Source organism: Anolis sagrei, chromosome 4, assembly GCF_037176765.1.
Source record: "Anolis sagrei isolate rAnoSag1 chromosome 4, rAnoSag1.mat, whole genome shotgun sequence".
In the NCBI taxonomy this organism is placed as follows: Eukaryota; Metazoa; Chordata; class Lepidosauria; order Squamata; family Dactyloidae; genus Anolis; species Anolis sagrei.
Genome location: NC_090024.1, coordinates 49,871,499 through 49,887,013, shown reverse-complemented (window position 1 = coordinate 49,887,013; position 15,515 = coordinate 49,871,499). Strand labels below are relative to the sequence as shown.

Here is a 15,515-nt window from a genome sequence, read left to right as displayed (position 1 = left end):
AGAGCCTGATCTGCAGTCCAGACTGTATACCTATACCAACACCTTCCCAAAGCAAAAAAAAGGGGGGGGGGGGGCTGGATCATCCTAGCAGTAAAATGAGCTCTATCTGAGCTACTGGCCATCATGAATAACTTTGTTGACATCAAACAAGGCACTTTCCCAGCCAGCAAAAGAATCACCCCCTCCTTCTAGTTGGTTTCACAGGCACCTTGTTCTGATGTCAGGAGAGGCATGACAGACAGGGGTTCAGAGTAACTCTGTAGTTGGGTTGGAGTGGCAATGACATAAAAGAGATGAGTTGCGCACTGTCCCAGTGAAGCAGATGTGCTACCAGGCTATCTGAACTAAAGCCCCAGATTCAAATGTGTCGTATCTGAGATGTTCCAGGAAACATTTATGATTTATGAGCCCATAAAATTTTGTTCAACCCAAAGGTTTGGTGGGACAAATCTGTTTCCCAAGTGCAGCTCACTATCATTGTCTGTAGCCTCAAAACATTGTCCGTAGCCTCAAAACAATTTTTCCTCTGTACATGAGGCAATCCTGTCGAGATTGGTTATAAATGCAGCAAATAAATAAATAAATACATCCCTGTCTCTACTGGATGATTACAGTGTAGTATTCTAAAATGATGTGATTTAAAATATATTTTTATTCTTTGTCTAATAATGATTCTTTTTCTGTTTTGTTCACTTTATATTTCAGAACGTACCTGTTGTATTTTTGTCAGGTGATGAGATTATTGGCATGGAACATATTTCAGAAGGACTTGAGAATATTTTTTTTATCATGGAGCTTTTGGTGTTAATTATCTTTTTTTGCACTTAACTTAAATTTAAAAACAGGAAGACTTTGTCATTGCATGACTGACAATATTTTGCATAGTCTACCAGGAACTATGAACTGATCTGTGGTAACTATAAAGATTTTGCCCAAGTTGCCAAAGTAGTGAGTCATTTCTCTGCAATAAATATTTTTCAAATTATGTTTGGGATGCCTTGCAATTAGTATGGATGCAGAAGTACTTTGATAACATGAAATTTGACAATATATTTGTTGACAATGAATTAAGGTGCACACCAAGGTACAGTCCTCCCTCCCCCCAATGTGCTGCAAAAATTAGAAAGGGGACTACCAATTTCAGTCCTGTCTTCCCAACCATTGAAGAGCTATGGAGGTATGCTCAGGCTCATTCTTAATTTTCTTGAGCACAAAGGGGCCTTCATTGCCAATTTAACAAACCCAGAGCCATTCCCACAACTGATCACTGAATGCAAAAATGAAGCTGTGCCCTTCTGGTTATTTATTTTTATTTATTTATTTCTCGTATTTCTATCCCGTCCTTCTCAACCCCCAAAGGGAGACTCACGACGGCTTACAATGGGCCCCATTACGAGGCCTGTTGTCATCTGTTGTTGCATAGTATTGTTTAACCCTTCTTACATCTGAAAAAGGACAGATGCAGCTGCTATCCTCTGTGACACTTGCACAGATCATAATTTTATCCTTCTCAGTGGAGCCTCCGGTGGCGCAGTGGGTTAAACCCCTGTGCCAGTAGGACTGTAGGACAGGTTGCAGGTTCGAATCCGGGGAGAGGAGGATGAGTTCCCTCTATCAGCTCCAGCTCCTCATGCGGGGACATGAGAGAAGCCTCCCACAAGGATGATAAAAAAAAAATCAAATCATCCAGGTGTTCCCTGGGCAACGTCCTTGCAGACGGCCAATTCTCTCACACCAGGAGTCACTCCTGACACGACACAAAAAAAAAATCCTTCTCAGTGCAGCATTTTCTTTCTGTCCTCTTCAATTGGACAAATGAATTTTATTTGGTTGTTTGTGTTTAGTTATTTCGGTATAATTGCACATTTTCAAATTGGCACAGTTTCAAAAGTAAAGAATTGATTATTTGACTCAAAATTTAAATATATGTAGCAATTTAAACAGGCATTGCTGACATAGAACCACCCCTTTTACTGTGGGAGTGGCAAGGGAGAAAGCTGAAAACAATTGCAACAACTTCAGAAGAGGTGACGAGTCAACTGAAGCACAGGATTTCCAAGAACAGTGAGTGTGAAGTAGTTTGATTTGCTTAAAAAAGGATACTTTTTTTAAAAATGTTCTTTTCATGTAATTGTTTATGGAAATACAAGGATATTAGCATTTTGAAAATTAACAATGGACAAGTTTAAATCATAATCATGCATGGCTCTATAAACAGACAACACACATACATACATATGTATGTTTCTGTATGTATATAGCAGTTTATATAAAAATTAATATCCTGATTTCCATATTGTCTTCTTTAAACTGCGGAATAGTATACATGATCTGTGGAATGATGCAGCAATCACCACATACTGCAACAATTTCTGTTGTTTAATGATTGAATATATAAAGAAATTTTCCCTTTGTGCTTAATTCTCTTGGAACTTGGCTTACCTGGATTTAGATTACTGCAAGTAGATAATCATTTGATTTAAACAACTGTGACTATTGGTTGTTATTATTCACAGAAACGGGGGGAAGAGTTTACATTTCTGTTTCTCTAAGTAATTTCTCCTTTATTTCTTTGAATGTTTATAGTGCCTTTATCTCAAAGTAAGATTCAAGGCAGCTCTATCCAGTCATCCTGCTTCACTTCTTTCTAACCAAATAGCCCTAAAACAATGATTCTCTTCTTTACAGAAAATTGTTCTGGTCCATTGATCATTTTGCTTCTGCTTTCCAAGCTCTAGAATGTCCATTTTAAGGTGGAATCACTGGATATATATGCCATATTCCAAAAGTGTTTGCACTATTTATATATATTAGATATGCTGTTATTTTCCTTTTGGTTCCTTTCCTAATGATCCTCAAGGTGGCACTCTTTTCCCAACCATAGGAATACAAGAGCAATATTTTCATGTTGATGTCCTTCACTACTGAAAGATCTCTTTCTTAGTCACAACAGTAGCTTGGATCTTAGAAGTCCATACTTACCTCTGAACTTTTTTCCCATTCATTCTATCTATCAGCAAAACTAGTTTAACAGCGTGATTAGTTTGGGAACAACTGGGCTTTCCATTTGTATCACTACTTCAAATTTAAAATGGCCAGGGAATTAAAAATAGGAGGAAATGTTCTGCGAACATAAATGCAACCTATGGAGCAACCATTCAGGTGACAAACTTTAGACATTATCGCACAGAAGTGGAAAACAGCACTTACTGTGTGACATTGTGTAATACTGATTCTCAGTCTCCCATCTCTCGGAGATGAAACTGTTCCCAGCTATTGATAGGCACAGTCCATCAATAGCCCGTAATCATGACATACGCCTGGGGCCCTTCCACACAGCCCTATATTCCAGAATATCAAGGCAGAAAATCTCACAATATCTGCTTTCATCTGGTCCACACTCAGATAATGTGGGATTTTCTGTCTTGATATTATGGGATATAGGGCTGTGTGGTAGGGCCCTGGGACTTACCTGGTGCGATAAGGTCCTGGTGCTTCTGTGGTAGCATTTTATATTGTCCTCTTGCTAAACATTTAATTTTTTTTAAAAAAAATAACCTTATAGTTTTCAGTGGCAAAGTATATTTGAGAAATAAAAGATAAAGAAGGAGTTATGCCACCCAATCAGAAACTCAACATCACACTGCTAAGGCATCACAGATACTATGGCACTAATGGTGCAAAGAGAAGGGAGCAGGCTTGTTTTCTGCTGCCCCGGACGCTAGGACTCAGAGCCATGGGTTTAAATTATGGGAAAGGAACTTCCACCAGAACATTAGGAAGAACTTCCTGACTGAATGAGTGGAGCTCTCCGCTCAGAGTGTGGAGGAAGCCCCTTCTTTGGAGGCTTTTAAACAAAGGCTGGATGGCCATCTGTCAGGGATGTTTTGATCGTGCTTTTCTTTTTTTCTTTTTTTTAAATTTAAAATTTTAACTTTATTTTTTATGGCATGGTATATTTACCATGTTTATTTTGGTTATGGTACATAACAGAAAAGCAAATAGTGGCAGATATAATCAGATAACAATATTTTTGATGTGTACATGCCTATCTACCTTAGTTATTCAACCAGTTAATTTTGACAATGAGTACAAATTATTATCATTTACATAACTTAATACACATTGACTTGCTATTTCTGCCTGTTTTCCACTACATTCAGTCAAAGCTTTCTATTCAATTTTTCCATAACATTCAGAAAATTAGCACATAACATATTACACACAATGGACCATACACTCATCCCAAAACCCCTATCCCACACAAAATAAAACCTCTTCCCCACACCCGTGCACCCTTCACCATGACTTCCAACACCGAAACACTATGAAACCTTTAAGCCTATTTATCTCTCCTTATTTATGGTAACCCTACATTCCTAATGGAGTTCCTCGATATTACTGACTCTCTATTCAGATATGCCATGGCCAACTTCATTTTTCTAAAAAGTCCTCATTGCTTTTATTCCTCCTGTTATAAGTTAGTCTGGCCATTAACATATATTCTCACATTCTTTCCCTCCAATCCTTATTGGTTAAACCTTTTTCTCCTTTCCAGTCTTTGGCTATGGTCAATCTTGATTGTGCCTTTCCTGCATGGCAGGGGGGTTGGACAGAATGGACCTTGGGGTATCTTCCAGCTGCATGATTCTATGAATTCTGGTAAATTGCTGCTGGAACATCATGAGATATTGATTTAATGCTGTAATATCTTTTGTCCTCTATTTTTTCAAGAAAACGCGATGAAGCACATCATTTTTCACATGCCTAATCAGAATTCATTTTATTTTTCTACCTAGCATGTGAAAATGGCAGCATCCATATCAGATACTTCTTGGCTTCAAAATTCAACTTTGTTTATTCACATGCTGAAAAACTGGACTGGTTTTGAAGATCTGGGAGAATATGCGAGCTCCATTAACCCTTTCTGGATATTACTGCTTCCCATGTTGTTATATCATTCATATTGTTTCATTTTTTTGTTAAATTGTTTCACCTCATTTGTTCTATATATTTACAAGAAAAAACATAACATAAGCGGAAGCATTTATGATCCGTTATGGGAAAAACCAAGGCAATGGATTGGACATTTTGTGGAAACATTTGGAAAGATATGGCATGGTAAGAAAGTGTCTGGAAAAGTAAAAATAGCTTCAGTGTTTGTTTTAAATAAGTTTAATCACAAGACATAGATTTACCACCTTGAATGAAGTAAAAGGACAAGAATATCCATTGTTCACTAGGAATGGAGCTCTAGAACAATCTCTGGTATCATTATTATCATAAAAAGGAAGAAGATCTTATGTAGCCCTATGGACCTCATCATTTCCCCCCCCCCCGCCCTTATCTATTTTACTAGCAATTACTGGCAAAATGGAACATGCATGTGGCACCTCACGGGAAGCCGCACACCCTCCCCGCTTCCCCTAGATGCATCAGAGCTACCCAAAACACAAAATCTTATCTTGGTTAGCAAGGAAGCTACTTGCAATGCTTCCATGACACATCAGCTATCAATGGGGTGGGGCCATGGCCTTTGTCATGTGATGGAGTTCACTGGATCTATCCCCAAAGAAGAGCCTCAGCATGGCAAGGGGCCAAAAAACCCTCATGTGATGAGGTAGATACAACAATAATGCATGTGAGAATTTAGATAATTTTCTTCAAGAGGGTTTCTACAGAGGAGTACTTAATTAAAAACTTTTCTATAGGTTACCATTTGTCTCAGCTTCTCCAACAGAAACATATGTAAGAATTTCAATGGACAAATATAGGACTCCTGTGACTTATATTTGTCCAACTATAGACAAGTTGATTTCAGGATAGAGGTCAAAGAAAATATTTTTTGATACTTTTTCTTTGGGAATAATATGCAAGAATGTTATCACTCATTTAAAAAGTCAGGTTTTGTTATTGATATGATATTAATAGTAACCTGTTATACATTGTCATCATTTCAGGTTATGAGGTTATTGGCATGGAAAATCTACCAAAAGGTCCAGGAATTATTGTCTTTTACCATGGAGCCTTTGTTCTAGACTATATCTTATTAGTAGCTAGACTGTATGCACAGAAAGGAAGATCCCTCTATTCTGTGGCTCACCGTGACATGTTTCTACCAGGTAAGATATAATAAATGACCACGCTTTAATATGTGTATTATCATTTAAAGCATTATTTGGGAACAGATATAAATATTTATGTTTCATTTTTTTCCTTCACCTGTGTTTACAGGAGTAAAACTGGTTCTTGATGTGGTGGGTTGTATAGTTGGCACAAAGGTTAATTGTGTGGAAATTCTGAAAAAAGGCCATCTTCTAGGAATTGCGCCTGGTGGACTTAGAGAAGGAAACTTCAGTGATGAATACTACAGTCTTGTATGGGGTTCTGGCACAGGTTTTGCTCAGGTCGCTTTAGATGCCAAAGTGGTAAGTGATCTGCTTTCAATATGTATATTGCCCACATTAAATAGACTGGAGTGAACAAAGTGTGTTTGTTCTTGTGTCCTTTCTCCCCTTAAACTGCCTTGAGCTGTCCTTTTTCTAATTAAAGACACATCATGAATTGCCTCTTCTGGAAGACCCAGGAGGCACTTTAGTCAGGATTCCCCATCACAGCTGCATCCTATGGGACCCCCGGTTTTGTCATCTGATAGAATCCTAGAGCTCTCTGTCAAAGATCTGGACATCCCAGAATTACAGAGCAATTACAGTGTCTGATTTATTGCAGAAAATTGACCCTAGAACTGTCAAATGCCCAGTCCTGGAATCTTGATTATATGCAATGATATCTTTAGCTAATGTTCTTGATGCAAAATGAGACTGATGATTTGGAATAGGAACCTAAACACATTTAGAAAATAAAAATATCTGGTTCCATTCCAGTGAGAGATTGTTTAGCAAGTAATATTTGAATTGTTTAAAACAGTTCGTAGAGGTGGACTTATATCTAATATACAAGATTGCAAGAGGTAGTTCCCTGGTTAAGGTTAGGAAAATAAAGGCTGAGTGTAGCTAGAGGATGCCTACAGGAACCCAGAGAGTGTGCCACTTGACATAGCCAATAGAAAAAGTGGATGGTGAGTGTCAGGTGAGACAAGAAAGAGTCAAAGCTTAAACTATGGCAAATGGATCACACAGTTTGAAAGTCAGATCTGCTTCTGTGATGGAGGTGTTGCAACAATATTCCAATACAAAAATATTAGTGTTTGACTTTTTTTTTTATCATGTCAGGAGCGACTTGAGAAACTGCAAGTCGCTTCTGGTATGAGAGAATTGGCCGTCTGCAAGGATGTTGCCCAGGGGACGCCCGGATGTTTTGATGTTTTTCATCCTTGTAGAGGCTTCTCTCATATCCCCACATGAGGAGCTAGAACTGATAGAGGGAGCTCATCCGCCTCTCCCCAGATTCAAACCTGCGACCTGTCGGTCTTCAGTCCTGCCGGCACAGGGGTTTAACCCACTGCACCACCGGGGGCTCCTAGTGTGTTTGACATGAGTGGAAATCTGTTTAAGTTTATAAGGCTGCATGTAAAAGAGACAGGGAATTATTCTAGAAATTAGCCAAATATAATTTTGCCCAAAAATTATTTATATGCACTTCCATAAGCTTTCTTAAAATAAAAAAGGCATGACAGCATGCAATATTTATTGGATGAAATGCATTGGGAAATTGCATAGAGCAGGGGTCCTCAAACTTTTTAAACAGAGGGCCAGGTCACAGTCCCTCAAACTGTTGGAGGGCTGGATTATAATTTGGAAAAAAAACCATGAATGAATTCCTATGCACACTGCACATATCTTATTTGTAGTTCAAAAAAACACTTAAAAATAATACAATAATTAAAATGAAGAACCATTTTAACAAATATAAACTTATTAGTATTTCAATGGGAAGTGTGCGCCTGCATTTGGCTGATGAGATAGGATTGTTGTTGTTGTTGTTGTTGTGTGCTTTTAAGTCATTTCATACTTAGGTTGACCCTGAGCGAGGGCTGGGTAAATGACCTTGGAGGGCCGTATCCGGCCCTCGTGCCATAGTTTGAGGACCCCTGGCATAGAGTAAAGTATACAGATACTCTGAAACCCAGTCTGTCTTTTGCATAACATCAACTGAATGTTTCAAGTTTCTTCAGCACTTGCCAAGTGTATATGGCTCAAACAGATTATTGCAACACACTCTATGTGGGGTTGCCTTTAAAGACTGTTCTGAAACTCCAACTAGTCCAATTGTTGGCAGTCAGATTACTCATTGGAGCAACTTACAGGGAGCATACCACTCCCCTGCTTCGTCAGCTCCGCTGGCTGCCAGTCAATTTCCAAGCACAATTCAAAGTGCTGGTCTTGACCTATAAAGCCCTAAACAGTTCCAGCCCAGTTTACTTATCCGAACGTATCTCTCTCTATGACCCACCTTAGAATTTACTATCGTTGGATGAGCCCCTGCTCTCGATCCCACGACCCTCACAAGCACGATTAGTGGGGATGAGAGACAAGGCCTTGTTGGTGGTGGTCCCCCATCTTGACTCTGCAAGTCAAAGCTTGAAGCTACAGATTGCTGAAGTTCAAAATCACAAAAATTGGCTAGGAACTGAGTGGAAATAATAAATATTTATTACTCTTTCTTTTCCTTTCTTCCCCTAAATTTAGCCCATCATTCCTATGTTTACACAAAATCTTCGTGAAGCATACAGGACAGTAGGAAAAACACGTGAGCTTATTTCTTCAATATATGTTATTGGCCTCAAGTATCTATGGCATACATATTCTGTAAGGCAACTGTGAATATATGGTACATTATTGTTGATTGGGATCATGTTGAGGTGTAGCATCTTTCTAAGTGGACTTAAATCTGGAGGAAATTAAATTGTGCAGTTGTGCGACATTCATATTTGGTAGAGGACCACTGTTATATTACTATGAACAAACTTAGCAAAGTGTCTGAACAAGACCAATGTATGATGGAACCTATGTGCATCAGATTCCGATGTGCATCAGACACTTTGTCAGCTCTGCTTTTTAGCGCATTGGTCATTGCCAGTGTCCTGATATGCATCTTTGCAATTCAGAACTCTTTTCATTGTGCCTCTGCTACTTAGCTAAGAATATGCAAAGTTATGTTACATAAAAAAAACATATAGGATTCCAATGATGATAATTTATAATTATAGCTCACCACCCAGCCTACAATGATTCCTTTTTTAAATTAACTTTAGTTTTAAAAATTGGAATTTATATTAAAAGTCAAAAACAGTGAATAAAAATACAGAACAGAAAAAAGAAAGAGAAAGAAAAAAGAAAAGAAAAGAAAAAATAGATGACCTCCAATCTATCCTCACAAAATTGACATCCCCTTCTCTTCCTCTTGCAAAAAGTGAAAAAAAAGTTTTCCAGTCTTTCAAAAAAAAAATCCAATATATCTCTTATTTTAGTAAACATATTAGTTCGTCCATCTTGGCCAAGTCCATCATTTTAATCATCCAATCTTCTGTTATGTTACGGAGTTCTTCCATTTCTGCGAGTAGAGCAATCTGGCTGCTCTGATCATACATTGCAACAGTTTATCATAGTAATTTGTATCATTCAGACCAAGTAGAAAAGTCTCAGGTTTTAACTGGATATTTTCCCTCAAAACTTTCTGGATCACCATATGTATTTGAATCCAATATTTATTGGCATGTTTACATGTTAACCACATATGGTAGAATGACCCCAATTGCTACATTTCCAGCAACTGTTGGAAACCACATTAGATATCTTAGGAACTTTTTTGGGAATCATATATTATTGATACATCACTTTATAAAATTTCTCTTTCAAATTATAACATAACTTATATTTTAACCACTTGTTCCACATTTTCTCTCATTGGCCCAACACTATGTTATGTCCAACATTTTGTGCCCACTTTGTCATACATTCTTTAACTTGCTTGTCTGCCATTTTCCATTTCAATAAAATTTTATACATTTTAGCAATTAAATGTTCAACATTAGCCCATAATTGCAACTCAATTTCTGATTTACTCAGTTCAAAACCAACTAATTTATTGTCTTGCCTGAATCTCTCCATTAACTGCAAGTAAGAAAACCACTGAAAACCGTGACCCTTTGCAATCAATTGTTCTCTTGTTTTGATTCTATGTTCTTCTTGTACATTTTCTAGGAGATCTTGATGAGTTAACAACTTCTTCTTCTCTTTTATGTCTCTTTTCTATAAAATGCTTCCTGCACAGATACCTTCATTAATTTATATCTCTCCAATATTTGTTATAGAGCACATCTAACAAGGATTTTTAAAGTCCACATTCACTTTCACTTTGTCATACCACTGTGCCAACCATATCTCAGATTATGTCCCTCCAGTGGCAACCTCCTAATATTACTCAACAAAACCGAGTCTTTTATTCAAACTGAACAGCAAGCAAAAAGCAGAGTTTCAGATCAGGTGCACCTAGGCCACCGAGTTCATTTATGTATTGTAAAGGTTTCCTCTTGACATTAAGTCTAGTTGTGTTCGACTCGGGGGCGGGGGTACTCATCTTCCATTTCTGTAAATGCCTCCTAGGTCACATGGCTGGCATGACTGCATGAAGCACTCTTACCTTTTTAACAGAGCAGTACCTATTGTTCTATTCACATTTTGCATCTTGTAGCACCTTATATTTAATTCTTGGCTACTTTCTGTGCCATATAAATTTAGATATACCCTTTGTCCTTGTTTAAATTGTTTATCTGTCACAATCATGGGTATTGTTTGAAAAAGAAATAATACATTCATTTTATCACAGAGAGTATGCCCAATAATGGCAAATGTAACTTAGCCCATCATACTAGTCTTTTAAAATATTTATCCATAAGGTTTCATAATTATTTTGGAACAGCAGACAATTTTTATTTGTTAAAGTAATACCTGAATTCTTTACCTTTTTATCTATTTTAAAACCTTTTATATAAAAAACAATTTTCTTGATCTTTCATGTCCATATTTTAGTCAATTTTTTTGTTTTCTGGCTAATGATTTTAAATCCTGATAAAGTTCCAAAATATTCAACTTTCTCACCAAGACTTGTATTCCATTCAATTGGTTTTCTAAAGTAATCACCAAATCATCTACAAATGATTGTAATTTATAATATTCCTTTTCAATCTTTCTTCCAGAAATCCTTCCCTCACCTCATATATGCCTTAAAAGTACTTCAAGAACTAGTAGTATAAATAGAAGTGATAAGAGTGGGCATCCTTTTCTAGTTCCTTTCTGAATTTCACATGGCTTGGATAAATTTCCATTTACAACGACCTGTGTTGTCTGCCTAGTATAACTTGATTTTATCAATTTTATGAAATTATCTCCAAAATGCATATGCGCCAATACCTTAACATAAATGGCCAATTCAGCTTATCAAAAGTTTTTTCTGCATATAAAAATATCAAAGCCAGTTGTTTTTCATTATTTTTTCCAAATACCCCAAAATATCCAATATATTCCTTACATTGTTTCATAGTTTTCTTTTAGGCAAAAAACCAGAATGATCCTGATAAATAAACTGTTGAGGTATACATTTCAGTCTTTCATCCAGGGTGCTTGTAAACAATTTATAGTCATTGTTCAATAAAGATATTGGTCGATAATTTTTTGGTGAAGTTCAATCTTGGTCTTCCTTAGGTATTAGATCAATCTTAACTTCTTGCTATGTTTCAGGTTTGTATTTTGTATTAAGTATGGAATTCATCATTTGTTGAAGTGGTAGCCTAAATTCATCCTCAAAATGTTTATAATATGATGCTGGTAACCCACCTGTGCCTGGTGCTTTCCCAGTTTTGTGTGTGTGGGGGGGGGGGGTGTGTTTTGTTTTTTATAGGCTCAGATATTTCTTTCAGTGTTACAGGCCCATTGATCAATTGTTTTTGTGTTTCAGTATTTTTGGCAACTTTTACTGAGTCAAGTAATTATCTATCTTTCAGAGATATATGGACAGTGTTATATAAATTACTGTATGTGTTTTAAAAAAAACCTGTTGAATATTGATATCATCCATTAATATTTTATTCTTGTATTGTATCTTAACAATTAGATTTTTTTCCTTTTCCTTCCTTAATGTGTATGCTAACCATTTTCCTGGTTTATTAGCTGATTCAAAGTACTCAGCCTACAAGGACTCCTAAAGTGATATACAACCTATAAAAGCAATTAAAACAGTATTGTTTTTTATATAAAGACCGTTTATATATAAATAGTATATTAAAACTGTCTATATTGTTGCATGTTTCTCAGGCCATCTTGTATTAATGTAACATCAGTCTTGTGTATTGCAGAGTTGTGTGATTGTGCTGGTATGATAAGATTGTCTTCTTCTAGCCCATGTTGTTTCCTATCTGTTCAATAAGTTAATTCAGAGAATTTCCAAACCTCTGGATAAATTTCGGAACAGATGGCTACAAGGAGAGGAAGCATCACCTAGAAAAAGAGCAATGAATAGCAAACATTAAGTAGAACACTGACAAAACTGTCTATATGTACACAAAGATTTCCATGCCAGTAGGAAATCATTTTGTCTCTGTAACAACTGTAGGGCTGCTGAAGTGGCTATATGAACGAACTAAACTGCTAGTTCTTCCATTATATGGAGGCTTTCCTGTCAAATTGCGTACATATATTGGAGAACCCATACCATATGACCCAAATCTAACTGCAAAGGAACTGGCTGAAAAAGTAAGCTAATTCTGCACTCAAAACTCTTGGTTTCCATTTTTAAATTATATACTGGATGTTATGTTATTTATTATATTTCATCATAATTGTTGCTTTTCCTGGCTCTCTCATTTATTTTGCAATGATATATGTAAAAGCTATCAATTTTGCTTGTGCAGGATTTATTTTTAGTTATACAGGTTAGTTATAAAATCCTTGGGACCAAAAGTGTTTTGGTTTTGTTTGTTTTTTCATAATTTGGAATATTTCCATATACATAAGGGCCCCAGGTCATAACATGGAATTCATTTATGTTTCATATTCTCCTCATATGCATAGCTTGAAGGTAATTTTACAAACAATTTTGAGCACTCACCCTGTCCATCTTCTGCAAAGATTTAAATACATGGTTGTTCCGCTGTGTTTTTGACTATACAATCCTCCAGATAGCTTAGTCCCAACTAGGACCCAAATTCTTGTCCTTGAACTTTACTATTGTTCTGCACTTAAATTTAAAATGCTCTATTCACATACTGCCCTGTAACTCTACTGCCGCCATATGAGCACTTTATCCATCAGCCCTGTCTTCACAATTATTTTTGCACCAGTCTCCCCACCCATGTCCAGGAACTGATGGTTATTGCAGAGCTCATTGGTTGTTGGTTTGATATTTGCTTTTATATTTTTGTTATAATGCTGTTGTTTTATTCTGTGTTATATTGCTATTTATATATTTTAATGTGCTATATTTTAATCATGCTGTTCGGGTTTGTTTCTATGTAAGCTGCCTCAAGTCCCTTTGGGGAGATGGAGGTGGGGTACAAAAATTAAGTCGCTGTTGTTGTTGTTGTTGTTGTTAGTTTATGTGCAGTGAAACATCAGAAAGCGAAAGTGTCATTATTTTAACCAATCATTTGGACTAGTTTAGATTTTGGAGCACTTTGGATTTCAAATTTTTGGATATAGAATGATCAACTATTATTTTCATAGCCAAAAATATATCAATATACTCACACCCTACGCTAAATGACTCCCTACAAAACCATACTCCACATGAGAATATCAGAGTTATGCTATTTCTGCATGGAATGAATAGCAGGATCACATTATAAGAAAAGCACATGAGTAAGTCAAATAAGTAAAACTTATTCAAAGAGCATTAAGCCAAATGATAGATAACATGATACTGTTTGTGAAGAGGAAAGAAGATACACATACTTTTGTGAAAATTACATAGCAGTGTTGAATATTCAGGTGAGACATCTACTAGTATTTGAGGTCCACATTCCCACATTTACCTTCCATGGGACTTATGACACTGAAACTGGTGTCCTCTTATATAACTTTATTTACAGTATTTGGAATAAAAAATTCCTATGCTCCCTAAAAGGGGGAGATAAGGAAAGGAGAGAGAAAAGACAGAGTTCCAGCTTACCAAGTCAGAAGCAGACGGAATAATAGCCACTGCCCTGGCCATTATTGGGAGAGAGAAGAAACTGGTTGAATTGAAAACAAACACATAACCAGCAGGTTTCCCCCAGAATCACATTTCCTCCTGAATCCCTACCCCTAAAACAAAACAAAAAAGTCTAAATGTCACAATGAACAGTAATTTATACACTTACCTTTTTTTTTTTCAGGCCAAGATTGCAATTGAAGATCTTCGAAATAAATACCAAAAAAGACCAGGAAATATATTAAGAGCATTATCTGAGCGATTTTATAAGCATCACAAGAATAACTAGCTTTATCCCATATATCTCATAAATGGGTTTTTCTATGACGCATTCCTTTCTCTAAATAACTCATAGAATCATAGAATCAAAGAGTTGGAAGAGACCTCATGGGCCATCCAGTCCAACCCCCTGCCAAGAAGCAGGAATATTGCATTCAAATCACCCCTGACAGATGGCCATCCAGCCTCTGTTTAAAAGCTTCCAAAGAAGGAGCCTCCACCACACTCCGGGGCAGAGAGTTCCACTGCTGAACGGCTCTCACAGTCAGGAAGTTCTTCCTCATGTATATTTATTGTTGTATATTTATTGTTTTTTATGTAACTTTTTAAAATGTCTATTTTCCTTAAGCATTATATTAAATAGAATACAAAACAGAATATCCTGCTATATAATTTGTGTGAATGTGTATATTTTAAATAAATAGTTGTGAATTTTACTTTTATGTTCTCAAGAAATATATCATAAATAGTCAAACAATACCATAAAGAAGGTAAATCATTGTCTTTTGTGAACGTTGCCTTCTTGTTATTGGAATCAGATAATAATGCTTATACTGCAGCTGGGAGTTTAAAATTCAGGGTGCCTGTTCAAACCATGCTTGTGCATTTCTGAAAAGCAGGATTTAGAGGAAAGGAAGTACTATCTAGTTTACAAGAGATAAGCTTTCCTCAACCAGTGGCTGCTCCAGAAATTGCTGGACAATAGCACCCACCCATCACAAAATCTGAACTGTTTAACTGTTAGGAATAGGTTGAATATAGACATATTTTTGTCCACCCATGCCCTTTCTGGACAGGCCTTTCCAAATGACTCTTACTCCAGGTCTACCAATCACCACTGTTTATTTTTCCCACCAAGGAGGAGACTATATCCACTCCTAATTAAGCTTGTGCAATCTGGGTAAACCTTGACCTGTTTCATGTCCCAGCTTTCGGTGGGGGGCCCAATCCATTATTGGGAGCCTCTCGAAATTGGGAGGACAGAAATCTGTTTTCGCCCTGGGGTGCCAAAAGATCTTTTTTCTATCGGCCCATGGAGGGGGGGGGGCTCCCAGGCTCCCCTTCCCATCATTTTAGGCATTTAAGTTGTT

General features: G+C 36.8%; 1 protein-coding gene across 1 annotated transcript; it reads left to right on the top strand.

The window, feature by feature from the left end:
* The first annotated feature begins 1,990 nt into the window (after positions 1-1,990).
* On the top strand, positions 1,991-14,891 carry LOC132774841 (DGAT1/2-independent enzyme synthesizing storage lipids-like). The gene is made up of 7 exons (XM_060775325.2): positions 1,991-2,064; positions 4,800-5,121; positions 5,961-6,122; positions 6,235-6,428; positions 8,649-8,709; positions 12,571-12,710; positions 14,330-14,891. Exons 2-7 carry the CDS (start codon positions 4,809-4,811, stop codon positions 14,432-14,434), a joined length of 975 nt encoding a protein of 324 aa, XP_060631308.2. The 5' UTR covers positions 1,991-2,064; positions 4,800-4,808; the 3' UTR covers positions 14,435-14,891.
* Positions 14,892-15,515: the final 624 nt, after the last annotated feature.

Bases quoted from the DNA above. Each gene is read 5' to 3' on its own strand.
- LOC132774841 (XM_060775325.2), top strand. From the start codon at position 4,809: ATGGCAGCATCCATATCAGATACTTCTTGGCTTCAAAATTCAACTTTG. The intron at 5,122-5,960 runs GTAAGAAAGTGT...TCATCATTTCAG, and splicing joins ATTTGGAAAGATATGGCATG to GTTATGAGGTTATTGGCATG. The intron at 6,123-6,234 runs GTAAGATATAAT...CTGTGTTTACAG, and splicing joins CCGTGACATGTTTCTACCAG to GAGTAAAACTGGTTCTTGAT.